This window comes from Microcebus murinus, chromosome 10 (assembly GCF_040939455.1).
Source record: "Microcebus murinus isolate Inina chromosome 10, M.murinus_Inina_mat1.0, whole genome shotgun sequence".
NCBI lineage: Eukaryota > Metazoa > Chordata > Mammalia > Primates > Cheirogaleidae > Microcebus > Microcebus murinus.
In genome coordinates this window covers 23,374,462-23,390,933 of record NC_134113.1, presented here as the reverse complement: position 1 = coordinate 23,390,933, position 16,472 = coordinate 23,374,462, and the positions used below count along the sequence as shown (strand labels likewise).

The 16,472-nt window shown below is 32.5% G+C and overlaps 1 protein-coding gene across 2 annotated transcripts in view; it reads left to right on the top strand.

Annotated features, from left to right (window-relative positions):
* Positions 1-16,472, top strand: part of NEDD1 (NEDD1 gamma-tubulin ring complex targeting factor) — a 39,137-nt gene that overhangs the window by 14,712 nt on the left and 7,953 nt on the right. For both annotated transcript variants that reach the window (XM_012775332.3, XM_012775335.3), the window contains exons 6-11: positions 6,725-6,954; positions 8,411-8,612; positions 8,980-9,175; positions 12,263-12,391; positions 14,646-14,693; positions 15,656-15,858. In XM_012775332.3, the coding sequence (XP_012630786.1) occupies positions 6,725-6,954; positions 8,411-8,612; positions 8,980-9,175; positions 12,263-12,391; positions 14,646-14,693; positions 15,656-15,858 (1,008 nt within the window). The remainder of the gene's footprint in view (positions 1-6,724; positions 6,955-8,410; positions 8,613-8,979; positions 9,176-12,262; positions 12,392-14,645; positions 14,694-15,655; positions 15,859-16,472) is intronic.

The following is a 16,472-nucleotide window of genomic DNA, read 5'->3' as shown; positions in this document are numbered from 1 at the left end:
GCTGAGTAGTACTCTATGGTATACATAACACCATATTGTATTAATCTACTCATATATTAGTGGGCACTTGGGTTGATTTCACATCTTTGTGATTGTGAATTGTGCTGCAGTAAACATATGAGTGCAAATGTCTTTTTTATAAAATGACTTTTTTCCTTTGGGTAAATACCCAATAATCGGATTAATGGATCAAATGGTAGGTCTACTTTTCATTTTTTGAGGTATCTCCATACTACTTTCCGTAGAGGTTGTACTAGTTTGCAGTGCCACCAACAGTGTGTAAGTGTTCCTTTCTCTCTACATCCATGCCAGCATCTGTGGTTTTGGGACTTTTGATTAAAGCCATTCTCGCTGGAGTTTGATGATATCTCATTGTGGTTTTGATTTACATTTGTCTGATAATTAGAGAACAAAAACAGGGAAAAAGTGCATGGGCTTTGTATTGGGCCAGTATAAGAAAAGATTGTAAAAGACTTGCTTATTAGAATGTATTAATATTGTCATAAAAGCAGGCACCTATGTTTTGTTTTTGTGATTTCATTTTTTATTTGAATGTTGATAATGGAGATGTAGAGGCTAAGGTTGTGAAAAAAATCATATCTAGTGTTCAAAGGTCATGCTTGTTTAAGGAAATAGAGTTATTTTCCTTCTTTTTTTTATATATCAGAAGCATGAAAAATTTATAAATTTTGTACTGACTTTAGAGTAAAATAAAAATTAGACCAGATACTACTATGTATATTCCTATGCTTCAGGCTTTTTTGTATCTTGCTAGAGAGTTTTCTTATTAAAATCAAACATGAAGGAATATTCCTGAAAACATTAGATTTGATTATGGCTTTTGTCCTAATTATGTGTAAAAGATTTGAATTATTTTAAAAATTGAGATATAACTTAACATAAAGAATACATATCTTAAGTGTACAACATGATGAATTTTTATATATATGTATATATATCTGTGTAACTAATAACAAAATCAAGATACAGAATATGTCCAGCACACCAGAGTACTCATTCTTACCCTTTCCAGTCACTACCTCATATTTCGTAAAAGGACTCATATGTGTCTGGTTTCTTTAGTCATCATTACATTTGCTTTGTTGCATGGAATAGTAGTGCATAGTGTTTTAATATTGGTAGTGTTTCATCATATGAATGGGCCACCATTTATTTATCCATTTTATTGTTGGTGAGTATGTGAGTTGTTTCTAGTTTTAGCAATTATGATAAAGCTACTGTGAATATTCTTGTATGAGTCTTTTTTTGAATATGTGTTTTTTTGGTTTTTTTGCAAATACCCAGGAGTGGAATTGCTGGGTCAAAGGGTAGGCATAAAGCTTTACTTTATGAAAAATTACCAAAGATTTTCTGAAATTCTCATGCGATTTTACACTTTTGCCAGCAGTGTATGTAAGATCCAGTTGCTCCACATTTTTTATTATATTGGGTCTTATTAATTTTTGCCACTTTGATGGTTGTGTAGTGAGTGGTATCTCATTGTGGTTTTAATTTCCATTTTTCTATGTTGAATGATGTTGAGTGCATTTTTTCATAATGCCTTCTTTTGTGAAATGACTGTCAAGTCTGTTGGCCATTTTTATATTGGATTATTTGTTTTTTTAAGTTATAGTTTCTTATGTATTTCAGATAGAGCCATTTTGGGTATATGCATGTTGTGTATATCTTCTTTCAGCCATGACTTATTGTTTTACTCTCTTACTATCTTTTTTTTTTTTACTGAACAGAAATTCTTAAATTTAATGACATCAAGTGTAGTATGTCAGTCTTTTCTTTGATGATTGCAGCTTTTTCTGTTCTCTTAGAGAATTATGCTTGCCCCAGCGTTTTAAAGATACTATCCTATGTTTTCTTTTAGAAGCTTTATTGTTTTATCTTTCTCATTTATGTCTATTATGATCCATTTCAAATTAAATTTTGTGTACGATAGGGTTGTAGTTTTCATACTGATTCTATTAATAATTATGCTAGCATTATTTATTGCAAAGATTAACCTATCTCCACTGAGATAGGTTACACTACTTAAAGTAGTGCCTTCTTTGCAAAACTGGTAATTGTATGTGTTAGTTTCCAAACATTCTGTTTTGTTCTGTTAATCTAGTTGACTATGTTAATATGAGATCACACTGTTTTTATTATTATAGCTTTGTGGTAAGTCTTGGTATTTCCAAGTATTTCTTGATTTGCCTTGACTATTCAAGGTCCTTTGCATTTCTATCTGAATTTTACAGTCAGCTTACCTATTTCTACCAAAAAAATCTGCTTGGATTTTAGTTGGTATTATATTAGATCTATGGACCAATTTAGGAAGAACTCTCTTAACAATATTGATTCTTCCATGAACATGATGTAAACGTTTCATTTATATATGCCTTCTTTAATTTTTCTCAGTGGTGTTTTGTTGTTTTTCCTTTAGAAATCTTATATATCTTTTGGTATATTTGTTAACTATGTATTTTATTTTTTCATCATATATTATAAATTACATTTTTTGTTAAATTTTATTTTCCAATTCTTTGTGGCTTATATAGAGAAATGTAGTTGATATTTGTATATTGTTTCTTTATCCAGGAATCCTGCTAAATTCATTTGATAGTTTTCACAGATTTTTGATTCTTTTGAAAGAATTTGTAGATTTTTTTGCATTTGAAATTTATATGTACTCTATCATGTCATCTGTGAATAATAGTTTTCTTATTTTCTCAATAAACTTTTTATACATTTTATTTCTTTTTCTTTATTGCGTTGACTAACATCTGCAATCCAGTGTTGAATAGAAGTGGTAATAGTGAATATCATAATTTTGTTCCCAAATTCAGGAAGAGGCATTCACACTTTACTAACAAGTATGATAGTAGTGACTGTAAGTTTTTTTTTAGATACCCTTTATTTAATTAGGGTATTATATCGTAGACAAAATTTACATGTTGGAAATTTTAAATCATTTAGCTCCTATAATTCATAATTATTTCTGTAGCTTGTGTATCCTAGATCTCATTTTTTTTTACTCCTTTCCTGCTTTCATTCTGCTTATTCTCACCTTTAAGAGTGTATCAAGAAAAACATTTTAAGTGTTATTTCTTGTTAGTCTTTATTACCTTTTAAATATTTAAATGAAATGATTGAATTTTTAAAATTATATACAGATCACTTATTTTTTTCTTTATTCATATAATTTCATACCTTTTGTTGAGTGATTGTTATGTTGGAAGCACTGGTTAAGTGCTGGCAATATGACTTTAAATAAGACACAGTTTACATTTAGTAGTAGCAATAAGCAAGTAAGTGGACAATTAACCAAATAATATGTTGAATACTGGAAAAGCAAAAAATTGTAGGGTTCCCAGGGAACATAAAGGAGGAGTACCTGACCCATTTGGGAGGAAGTCAGGAAAAGCATTTTAAAGGTAATGATGTCTCAATGGCAGCCTGAGGAAAAGTTCTAATTATTCAGACCTGGAGGGAACAGGGCATGTGTTGAGAGGATTTTTTTTTTTTTTTTTTTTTTTGCAATCACACAAGAGGAGGTTTATTCTGGCTAGCCAGGGTCCAAGCCCTAGAGCACCAACGCAGTGGCCACTCTTGCAGGCAAGGACCTGTTGAGAGGATTTGTATAGAGCATTCTAGACAGAAGTTATCCCCTGCATAGAATACTTAACTACCATTTATTGTATTTCAACACTGTGATCATTGCTTTGTATTAAGTTCTCTTATTTAGTCTTTGCTACTGGCTTCTGAGGTATGTGTTATTCTCATTTTAAAATGAGAAAACTGAGATTCCAGGATCACACAGCTCTTAATTGAATGTTTTAAATATCAACTCTTCAAGAGTGGTAGCATTATTTTCTTTCTGATCTCTTTCTAGCTCAGAAGCAGATGAATGTGTGAGGATCCAAAGCCTCTGGAAATTTTGCACTGTTCCCTTGTCACCTTGTGCAGGAGTCCACCATTTTCTTGTATTTCATCCTTACATTAAAAGAAATCTCTTTTAAAATTCTAGGTGACTGGTTGCTGTATTGTTGATTTTTCAAAGGATTTTCACTGATTACTTTGCATAGGGAAACTGAATTAAATTTATCTTCTAGTTTAGGACAACAGTATTGCTCAAATTTTATCTCTTGTCTAAAGTTAGAATAAACCAGAACTTGAGATTTTCATATGCCTGCTGCCTCTTGCTTGGGCAGTCTGCATCTCTGTAGGATCTTTTGGTATAGCTTTACATGGTAAGTCCCGTGTTTATTTGAAGAGCACTAGGAGTAAAGCACCATAGCTACCTCAGTGATCTTGAACAAGTCACCTAACTCTTAAGCCTCCTTCTCCTTATCTGTCAAGTGAGAATGATAATATACTTTAAACAGGATTTTTTTAAATGGCTAAATTAGATGGTGAGTGTGTTTATCACAGTGCCTAACATTTGGTAAGAGATCAATGAATTTTAGCTGCTATTGTGAGCTTTTAATGAATAATCATACCAACCCATTGAAGTATGATAGCTTTTGTGATTTACTTCTCCAAACTGGTTTGAACATCCTCAGGATTAATGCATTTCCTTCGAACCCAGATGTAACTTGACCTTAGTAATAGTATTTTGTGTTTTAGAGCGATTAAAATAAGGAGAGCGTTACAGTAGGTGAAGTTACTGAAGTGTTTTTTTATTTTCTTTATCCTTGGAACAAATAGTTATATATATTTTGTATAGTATATTATTTCATTTTTCTCTGATAAGCTATTCCATTAAAATAGAATACATGGGGGGAATATGGGAATATGAGTTGGCTTCTGTGTATGTAAGGATGCAGTCCCAGTTTTCTTAGAAAAGTCACAGTTTTCATGGTTCCACATACTTATGTTTCCCTTTTATAGTCAGCATCATTGAAATCTTTGAAGTTTTCTTTTTAATTAGTTTTTCCCCCTGTAAACAATTTAGTTATTGACAAAAAGCATGGAATTGCTACTTGAGCATTCATTTTTAAAAATTTCTAAGATTTCTTAAAATTTAAGTTTTTAAATATATTAAATATTTGTTTCTTATGTTTAAAGAATGTCTATAAAAGTTTCAAGTCTGTCAAAAAGTTGACATACTTGAATTCAAACACAGTTACTCAGCCCAGTTTCTATGTTGATCAGTTTTACTATAGATAGGGGTCTGAGTTATTGAGAAAAATAGTAGGTAGGGCACATCTATAAATGAATAAATTTTTTTCTGTTTTTGTTTCCATGAACAATCAAGGATTTGAAATCTTTAAAAATTATTAAATTGCTTTCTTAGTAAAAGTGACAAAACCATGGAATCTCACAGAATCTGTTATCATACCAAATTTTATATCAGAAATAAGATTTCCTGAATATGTTTGGAATCTTACTTTGAAATGTCTGAGCTAAATAGAAGCTATTATTAATAGTTTTATGTGGATCACAGAGTCTTTCTACAGGGGAAAAAGAGCCTTGCTGCTTCTGCAGAACTGCTGGGCCTGACAGACTTTTTAGATTATATTAAATAATTGCATGTCACTGTTTGACAAGTTCAACAGCTTAGGCTCACAAATAGGTTAACTGGTATTACCTTTCTCAAACTGTAGCCCTTTTCAAAGTAGTTAAAAATGTCAATCTGTTTTATTGATTCCTTAGGTTAAAAAAATGATCTTTAAATTTAGCCGGTTTTCTGAGAGATTTTAAATACAATGTAGTTCAATATATGTTAAATCTACTTTCTTAAGTTTCACTTAAGTTTCACGTATGAATTATCTTACCATAGGTGCCTGGTAACTAATATTCCTTTTATTTTCTTAGTCTGAATTCGTTTTATGTTATTCCTAAACATTTGTTATTGGGGGCTAATACATTTTATTTTGAAACACCTTAGAAGTAAAATATGATTTTGCAGAGGAAATTAGCTTAAATGTAAAGTACTTAATTCTCAGCACAGTAAACAATAACACAAGTTTGAAAGCAACAGTTTAGTAAAAGTAGATAACATTCAACCAGTTTTCATCTAAGAGCTGTGTATTCAAACTGGATCTTTGCTTATTTTGGTCTGTAGAAACTAGAAGAGAGACTATTTCCACTGCCCCCAGGGGTTAGGGTTTAGAGAAAGGCCAACATGGCCCTCAGGCTAGTGCTTTTGAAAGAATGGATATATATGATCCATGCCTAGTCTAGAGTGTTGCCAGTTTGTCCTTTGTGGTTTAGTTAATTTTTTATTATACTTCATGTTCAATTGTCAGTGCCATCAGATGCTCGGATTCAACAAATATATCCAAATGTCTAAAAATATATATAGAAAACAAATAAGAAATATTGTTGCTTAGTCTCTCCCAGTATTCCCTTTTACTTGTTTGTGACTTTACTGTGACTGGGCCTTTTATTTATGGCGGATGTTCTAACCCTGTTGGATTAATGTAAGTGATCTCAACGTGCACTGTATCTTTTCCTCTGAAAGAGGGAGATTGAGGTAGCCATAATCCAAGATAATAAAATTATGACAAATATTTAATTAATAGAATACTACTGTGTTTCAGGGTCATCTTATAGTCAGTCCACTAAAGGATATTGTGGGTGTCATGATTGAAATTTGTCACTCTATACATCAGAGAAATCCCAAGCTTCATGTGAATAGTTTGGTTGGCCATTATTTATATAGGTTGTATAAAATGTCTTTATGAATGCTTACAATTACATAAAATTTATTCTTTTATTTTTATAGTCTGTACGACACTTGAAGTACTCCTTGTTTAAGAAATCACTACTGGGCAGTGTTTCAGATAATGGAGTAGTAACTCTCTGGGATGTGAATAGTCAGAGTCCATACCATAATTTTGACAGTACACATAAAGCTCCAGCTTCCGGCATCTGTTTTTCTCCCGTCAATGAATTGCTATTTGTAACCACAGGCTTGGATAAAAGAGTCATTCTCTATGACACTTCAAGTAAGAAGTAAGTAGTGTGACATGCTCATTTCTTAATTTAGTAACAAATAGTTATTATTTCATTAACAGACATATACAATTTGTATAGACTTCTGATTAATGTCCAGGGGCTCTAAAGTTTATGTATCAATACTTGTCGTATCTAGTAAGACAGAATTTTCTTTTTTTCTTCTCATGCAGGAAAAAAATAGATGTGGCATGGGTATTATTCAGGATACTTCTGGAACATGAATGTTAAGGCATAGCATATTAATGATTTCACATCTGTATTTTAGCGTACATATTATTCTCTTTCACAACACAACTAAATGCATAAATTTTTAAAGCAATTTGATTAATTTGCTTTAAAATTGATTTGTTATCTAGAGCATGATTTCTAAACTATTGACCTTTTAGAACTGGATAATTTTTTGTTGTGGGGAGCCGTCCTGGGCATTATAGGATATTCAGCAGCATCCCTGGCTTCTACCCACTGAATGCCAGTAGTGACACCTAAGTTGCCAACTATTCTCTGCATACAAAATTGCCCCTAGTTGAAAAAAAACTGATCTAGAGCCAGGAGTACATAATCTTCTTAGCATTTGGGCCCATTGGGCCACCTTCTTCAGTTGTAGGTGTGCTTGATTAGCACACCTACAACAATAACAACCAACAAAAACCCAAAACAAAAAACTAAACCAAAACGGAACAGCTACAAGAGTGCTGCAGTTGACACCTAACACTATCTAAAGATCATGGGGAGTACTAATACTACTACTAGGGCACGTCCCACTGTCAGCCCTTGTGGTGATGCTAGAATTTTTACTGTTACTTATTTGCTCTCTTCTTTTTTGGAATAATTTACTGAGAGCCCCAAGAGTCAATGAGCCATTCTTCTCTTCCAGCAGACACACCAGCATAGAGCTCAGCTTCAGCAGATCCGTATCCATATTTCTGTACTAGCTTTTGAGGATCAAGCCACATGAACTCTGGTCCTCCTAGCTTTTTGGTCAAGAAATGCACAACTAACAGTAAAATAGCAGCTGCTCCCTGTGAAAGGTCATAGTCCTCCAGAGGCCTAGGCAGGTCAATAAATGGGAAGTGGATACTTACAGCTGCCTCAGCCCCGAGGCAAGAGCTCCTGTTTGTGTAGTAACTAACATACAAGAATTCTGTCACATTCATTGCCAAAGTAATAATTACTTAAAGAAATAGGTGCTGCTTCTAGAAGATATAGAATGTACCTCTTAGAAGTGAATAGAAAAATAGGATGGAATGTCTAGCAGTTTTTCATATACCATTTTGTTAGAAATGTCTGTAAGTAAATTCTCAAATTCTGCTTTAAACAAATATGTGGGGTCTGTATGCTATTTGCCTAATTCTAAGTAACTTTGGTTTTGATATACAGTGATTTATATGTCAGATAGGCTTTTATGCCTGTATATACTAACGTATCTGCATACACTTTGTTCTCCTTTCTAAAGGGTAGTGAAGACTTTAGTGGCTGACGCTCCTCTAACTGCAGTAGATTTCATGCCTGATGGAGCCACTTTGGCTATTGGATCTTCCCGTGGGAAAATATATCAGTATGATTTAAGGATGTTGAAATCACCAGTTAAAACCATCAGTGCTCACAAGACATCTGTGCAATGTATAGCATTTCAGTACTCCACTGCTCTTACTAAGGTGAAATATTTTCTTTTTAGCATTTTTTATTTTATTAAATAAATCTACCTCAGAATATGGAAATTATAAGCTGTCAAACAGTGTAGTTTTGCTTCATAATTATTTTTATATGATAGCATTTTAGATAATTTTAGTGCAAAGCTATTTCATACTTAGTTTTAAAACTCTTTTTGTACTTAATGTTTCTCTCTCTTCAAAAGTATTTTAAGGGGCTTTTTGGCTCAAAGAGGAACTCATATCCCCTAGTAAGCTTAAAATTTGTAAGGGAAAAAATTTATATTTTAATCTAACAGGGAATTTATAAAATATTAATGTATAGTATGAAACATTAGTAACCTGAGCTTTTAAATATTCCATTACATTTCAGTCAAGTTTAAATAAAGGCTGTTCAAATAAGCCCGCAGCAGCGAACAAGCGAACTGTGAATGTGAGCACTGCTAGTGGAGGAGTTCAGAATTCTGGAATTGTCAGAGAAGCAACTGCCACTTCTGTTGCCACAGTTCTGCCACAACCCATGACAACAGTTGTGGGGAAAGGAATAGTTGCTGTTCAAGACAAAGCAGGTAAATGTTCCTTATGTATCATATTTGACGGATTCTTTCCCTCCACAAATGTATATAATTAATACTTTCTTTAAGAACCTGGAACTCAAATTCATGTGAGTATTTAGGTAAAATTATTAGTACATATCATTGAAGAAGTGAAAATTTTAACTTTAGCTATAAATTTCAAAAAAGCTAACAAAAAGGCACTTATTCTATTTAGCTGATCTGTTATGAAAAATATTGATTATCTTAAAAACAGAATGAGGCTAACTCAGAAATTATTCATCCTTACTACTACTACAAACCGGTCCTTAATACTACTACAGACTGGATATGACTTTTCATTATGTCTTCAGATTAATCAGTAGAGGTACAAAACTTTGATGCTGTCATTATGATTTGATCTCTTAGTTTAAAGAAAAGAAAAGCTATTAATGGCTCCTTTTATTTCATATTTAATGAAAAGTAAGTCAAGTAATGAATATTTTTAAGTGCTGCATAGTGCCTGGCATTTATTAAGCAGTATATTTGTAGTTTGTTAAATAAAAATAAATGAAAATATTCAATTTTTAAATGATTTCTTCTACTCTGATAATCAGATTGATGAGATAGTTGTGAAACAGGAATTCATTTAGACTTTATGAAGGTGAGAAATGATGATAAGCTTCCAATACCTATTGTAGAGAATATTCTTGGCCCACCATAAAGATATTGTGTAAACTAGTGAAAACTTTTTTTGTTTTTAAGAAGTTGTGTATACCGTCAACAGACATTTTAAAAAGTCTACGTGGTATACCAGTGTGTTTTCAAAATATTGTGCTCACTAGAAATATATGTATCCATTTCTTTTTAAATTTTCATAACAAGTACTTGGGCAAAAATATTTGTATAACAGGTACTTGGGCAAAAATATTTGTTGGTGTCTTCTCAGTATGAGTTTTACTATTTCTAAGTAGAAACAAAACTTTAATTTGTTGCCCTTGATATGTGGAATAGTTTTTTAAAAGTAATAAGTATATTCACTATCAATTTCCTGTGATATCTGTATAATCAGGTCCTTATTTAAGAACTCCTAGAGAAAAAGACCATTGATGTCTACTTAAAGAAGAAATTCTTTTTGAAATGTTAACTTTGAATGATGTCTGCCCCAAATGTTGAATTAACTATATTATGAAAGTTGCTATTATTTTCAAAAATTACTAATTTTATTCATAACCTTCAGAAGTTAAACAAAATATTCTCTCACTTATTGTAAACTCTCTGAAGTTTCTCCATTATTCACTAGCTTTTAATAAGGACACTCTTATTAAAGTGACAGCATTAATAGGAAATGAAAGACTTGGATCTGCTGGGTCACTGATTAATGATAACTCTTGGCAGAGTCTTAAAATTTCTGGCAAAATCAGTGTTTGTTCTACCCCCCACAAATGGAGATTTTTGTTAATTTCATTTTGAAGTAATTACCAACTTAGCAAAAAGTTTTAAGAATAGTAGAAAGAAGTCCTGAGCGTTACCCTTTAGCAGAATCACTGCTTTATAAATTTTGCCACATTTGCTTCATCATTTTCTTTCAACTAAATGAACACATATATTTTTCTTTCCCTCTGAAATACTGAGAATAGTTACACTTAGTTTCAGGTCTGTCACGTCCTACTGGTATGGCTTTAAGCAGTTTTCTTACCCAGAGTCTCACTTTTTTCCTCCATACACTGAGACATATTTCATTTTTACGGTCATTGTGAATATAGGAGAAAATGTATCAGAAGTGCCTGGCACATGGTAGGCAGTCAGTAAGTTAGTGTTGCTCATATCATTGTTGTCATCATGATCATCATCACTATTACTGTAATTATTTTAAACTTTGTGTAAAATTCATCTAAAGTTTGAAAAAATTTGTGTTGCATCTACTTAAAGGTGTCCCGATTTAGTTCAAAAGAATTTCTGCAGACTTGTTGCTGGTGCTCATTTTTAATAGGAAGCAGCCATGAAAAAGTAAAAAATAAGGCCTTAGCACTATTTGCAAATGATACCAAACTTCTGTTTCCTAAAATTTCAGAGACTGGAGTTATATATTCAAAATAGAAAAAAAGGAGGGGAAATTTCTTCATTATAACAGCTTAACCCTTCTTGTAAACACTCTTCAACAATGGTACAAATTATTTGGTTATATTTTAACTTTCTAGCAGGTGTTATTAGTAAAGGTTTTTTCATTAGCCAGTCTTGGGCATTTTTGGATATACAAGGTATTCTTTATTTTGAGCTTAAGCTTTTCAGTTTTTATTTGGGACTGAGATGCCAAATAAAACACTTTTGAAAATGTAACACAATAACGTGCTACCAGTCCAGATGCCACACTTTCATCAAAATTTTTGAATCTCTAGAATTCATTTCTTATTCCAGTAATGAGCAAGAAGCCACTGAGCCTGCAGGGCTTTTAGAAAAGTCCCTGCCCATTATATACTGCCAGAAAATATAACTGCTGCTGCCTCTTTATTGTTGTCCACCATACTATTATTCTTTTTGAGTTAGTTATTTGGGTTTCCTTCCTCTTAGTAAACTACACGGGTTAGTGAAGTCATTTGAGATCAGTAATGCTGAGGGCAATGTTAAGTTCCCCCTGTTAGTGAAAGGAAAGACAGAAAAGGGAAACAAATAGACACATTCATCCTACTTTGGGGAAGAGAACTAATGTTAGTTGAATCCTGCTGTATGTTGGGCATTGTGTTACATGCCTTATAGACATTTTTTTAAATCACTTGTGGATGATCATAAAAGTCAGTAGCAAAAGTAAGTTGTGTTCAATATACTTAAGAGAGCAGTAAAGTATTTAAATTATTTTAGAAAAATTTCAACAAAATGACTTAAATAAGATGCTGCTATGTGAACAAATAAGCTATTTGCTTTTGAGAAATCTTTCATTCCATGAAAATCCTGGTTACTTAGCTGTTATTGTTTTCTTTTTTCTTTTGCTCATGCTCACAGTTATAATATGACCAGGGTATTGGAGGGTAATATGGATAATGCATTGATTTTTACAACCTAGCTTCTGATTATAAAATTTATTTAGATGGAATAACACTGATTTTTATATCTAATTCTTGTAAGGTTTGCCTCGAAACATAAATACAGATATTATATCTAAGGAAACAGACAGTGGAAAAAATCAGGATTTCTCCAGCCTTGATGACACTGGGAAAAGTAGTTTAGGTGACATGTTCTCACCTATCAGAGATGGTAAGTTCACTCAGATAAAAGGATCATGTTCTCTTGCTGGTACCTTTTTATTCTGGCTAAAAGATGTGGGTAATAGCTTCAGTCAAACTCTGTTCATAGCAATTTGCTAATGTTCTCAGTCTCTGGGGTGGTATCTTTTTCTTTGCCCTGATATTTCAGATGTCATTCTAAAATATATGCTGGTAATTTTCACATGGGAATTATGCAGATAGCTCTCAAGTTGGTATTTTAATTTCCACAAAAGTTTCTTGAAGGAAGTTTTACCTTCATAGGCAATCTTTTCCTTGTATCTATTTCTAAATGAATCTTCCTAAAATTTTGGATGTTTGATATGCAAAAAAATCTTCCTAATATAAAAGTGTTTATCTTTTATTATTGCTGTTTAATTAGTATTTATTAAATGTTTTCATGGAGCAATATGGCTAGGTGATAGATTGCCCCATCTTTCATACTATGTGTGGACAGTACTCTGTGTGTGTGTGCATGTGTGTGTACCACCACCCTTCACCCTATAAGTGTTGCTGTAAAACAAAACAAACCTTTAGTACTTGGATAAATGGAAACATATTCATAGTATATGGACTAGATACATTGTTTAGTTGTGCTTATTTTCAACTTAATGTTCATGTTTTCTTAATGGAATAGTCTCACTGCTAATTGCAATATTATTAATAATATGGGTAAATTTCTAGAGGGTAATTTGGCAAAGTTAAAATATTCATACTTTTTGGCCTTACTCCATTTCTACAAATTTATCTCAGAAAATGTTTGAGGAAGCCCACAAAGATTTGTGTATTTACTATTCTATTTATAATAGTGAAAAACTAGAGAGAATTTAAGTTTTATCAGTAGCAGGATATTAAAATTGTTATATCCACTCATGATCTTATACAGTTTCATTTTTCATTTTTTAAAATTATCTCTTTTCCAAATTTTCTATAATTAATTTAATAATCAGAAGGAATAATAACATAATTCTGTACCATATGTGATGGTACAGAATTATTAAGTGTCTTTTGTGTTGCCCTGGCCTGAAAATAACTATTTAAATTACTAGGGCAAACTCCCCTATCTTCCACCTAATAAAAGAGGAAGTATTCTTTTTATTTCATGATGAGGAGAAGTCAGACTACATAGTGAAAGAGTAGAGAGAGGTTAGATGTGAAGGAGGGAAAGGTGGCTAGGGCTGGAGTTGAGAAAGGTTTCTGGAGTTAGCACTAAATTGGGGGGTTTTGGCCTGAGATTCCCCTGGAGCAACTTTTGCACTAAAGAATGTAGGAATGAGCTTTTGGAAGTGTTTGAGTTATAAATTAAAATCTCTTCAGTAGTTTTTAAGCTAAATAAGTAAATTACTTTTTTCTTTAATTACTTTTGTGTTCTTTAATATGTGATTAAAATATGTCATATGCCCTCTGTTGATTAGGATTTCATATTATTAATTATTAATAAGAAAAAACATGGTCAGATTATGGTGCTGGTTTCTGTTGTGAAGAATGCAACTCTACTTAAGTAAAAGGCTTAATCTGTGCCTGAATTTCTTCATCTTATAAGCAAAACTACTTCTCTTATTAAGAGAAAACTAATAATACAATAATCATATTGTGTTTATTGGCCATTTGAATTTGTTAATGTCTTTTGCCCATTTTTCTATTAATCTGTTAAAATTGAGTTAAACAATTTTGGTTGTGAATTGGTAAATGGATATTATAGTATTAATAGTCTTACACATATTCTACCATTGAAATAAATATTAATAAAAGCTTATGTTTTTAATAACATTGTACTGCTTGTAAAATATTTTTACATTATTTCAGTTGATACTCAAAACAATCTTGTGAGATTATCAGGGAATTATCACCCACTCCCAATTTTATAGATGCAAAAACTGAAACTTGATTACATTAGAAGCTTATCCATAGTCAAAAAGCTATTAAGTGGTATAGGCAGAACTGTATTACAGATCTTCAGAACCTACTCCAAGGCTTGTTTACTATACCTTGCTACCTCATTTAATGACTGTATACCATAGAATTATCTTTTCATATTTGCTGTTATGTGTGTAGTTAAAAGAATGAAAGGGGAAATTTAAATCAGTTAGCTACTAGTCACTGCTAGCTTTAACCTTTAACCTCACTCACATTTTGTTTCTTAAGATTGTTAGTCCCTGAACTCTTTGGGAAATGAATAGGAAGCCTAAATTGATATGGCTTCTTTTTAACTATTTTTTAAATTGAATTTTCTAATTCTGTTATAGATGCTGTAGTTAACAAGGGAGCTGAAGAGTCAGTAGGCAAAGGAGATGGTAAGATCTACTTAGAAGTATTTTCATGAAAATTAAAAGTGATATTATTATATTTATTGCTGTATAACAAATTACTCCAATACTTTAAGGCTTGAAAAAGCAAACATTTATCATCTCATAATTTCTGTGGGTTAAGAACTTGAGCATAGCTTGGCGGGATACCTTTGGCTTTAAGTCGCTTGATGCTTCAATCAGGGTGTCATCCAGAGCTGCATTCAGCTCAAGGCTCAACTTGGGCAAGGATCTGCTTCTGAGCCCATTAATGTGGCTGCTGGTTAGAGATATCAGTTCCTTGCCAATTGAGCCTCTCAGTAGGGCAGCTGACAACATGGCAGCCGGTTTCCCCAGGGCAGGTGAGTAAGAGAGAGAGAGAGAGGGTATCCAAGATGGAAGCCACAGTATGTTAGTAACCTAGTCTTGGAAGTGACATCCCACCACTTTTGCCATATTTCTTCTGAAGCAAGTTATGAGGTCCAAGCCTCATTCAAAAGGAGGGGACAAGGGCATGGACACCAGAGGCAAGGAAGGGATTACCCAAGGGCATGGACACCAGAGGTAGGGATCATTAGGAGCCATCTGAGAGGCTGCCTTCCAAGATATATACCATGGATGTATTCTAAATTAACAATTTTCAGTTATCAAAAACTAATACTGACTAAAACATTCATTGTGTTTTGCCATTTTCAAGGTACTTTTACATATATTTTAAGCCTTGCCACTCTTAGCGATTGCTATCATTATGTACATTTACAGATCAGAAAACAGCCACACAGAGTTTTAAGATTTTTGCCCGAGAATACATATCAAAGAAGGTGTATAGCTGACAAACAAACCAGTCTTCTGAATCCAAATCCCATGTCTTCTACCATATTTATCTGCCTATCATGTTAAGTACTTTTCTTAAATATCCAGGATTGTGGTCCATCATGTGCAAATGCAGTTATTTTCCTATTCTTTTTCAGGTCTTGACTTTCTGCCACAATTGAACTCAGTGTTTCCTCCAAGAAAAAATCCAGTAACTTCAAGCAGTTCAGCATTGCATTCTAGTCCTCTTAATGTCTTTATGGGATCTCCAGGGAAAGAAGAAAATGAAAATCATGATCTGACAGCTGAGTCTAAGAAAATATATCTGGGAAAACAGGAACCTATAGACTCCTTCAAACAGGTATCTGGCCTGAAAATGATTCACTGTATTTATCGCTAGAATGCAGACAGCTGCCAGTGGATGTGTCCTAATTAATGACAGTGCTGTGTACTTACTAGGTAGAGAAATACTCATATATCTTGATGTCATTTTTTAATAACTAAAAAATACTTTTGAAATATGGCTTTGGATATGTTGAAGGTAACAGCAGATATAAACTTATTTTATTTTTTTCTAAGATGAAATACTTTATCTGCCTGTACAAGAACACTTCATCCCTGAATTCTTTTAAATTATATTTCTGTTGTAGCATAATACATCAAGTTGGTGGTCAAGTCATTTACTCTTAAGTCTTAGAGCAAATTGGTGGTTCTAAGAATGGAATTTATAATGATTTTTGCTAAAATACAATATACAGTGTAAAATTTAATTTCTTATGTAAGGGTTAAAAATGATCAAATATTAGTCTTTGAGGTGTATAATATGTCTGTTTTTGTTTTCATATTTATTGTTTGGAATGATATTGATATCATGCAAGTATAAAACATCTTTTACCACATAAAAGTTTAAGGTTTTTAAAAAAGTTTTTGCTAGCAATTTCCATTTTAAATGATTCTCAACAGCAGATGCTCAGT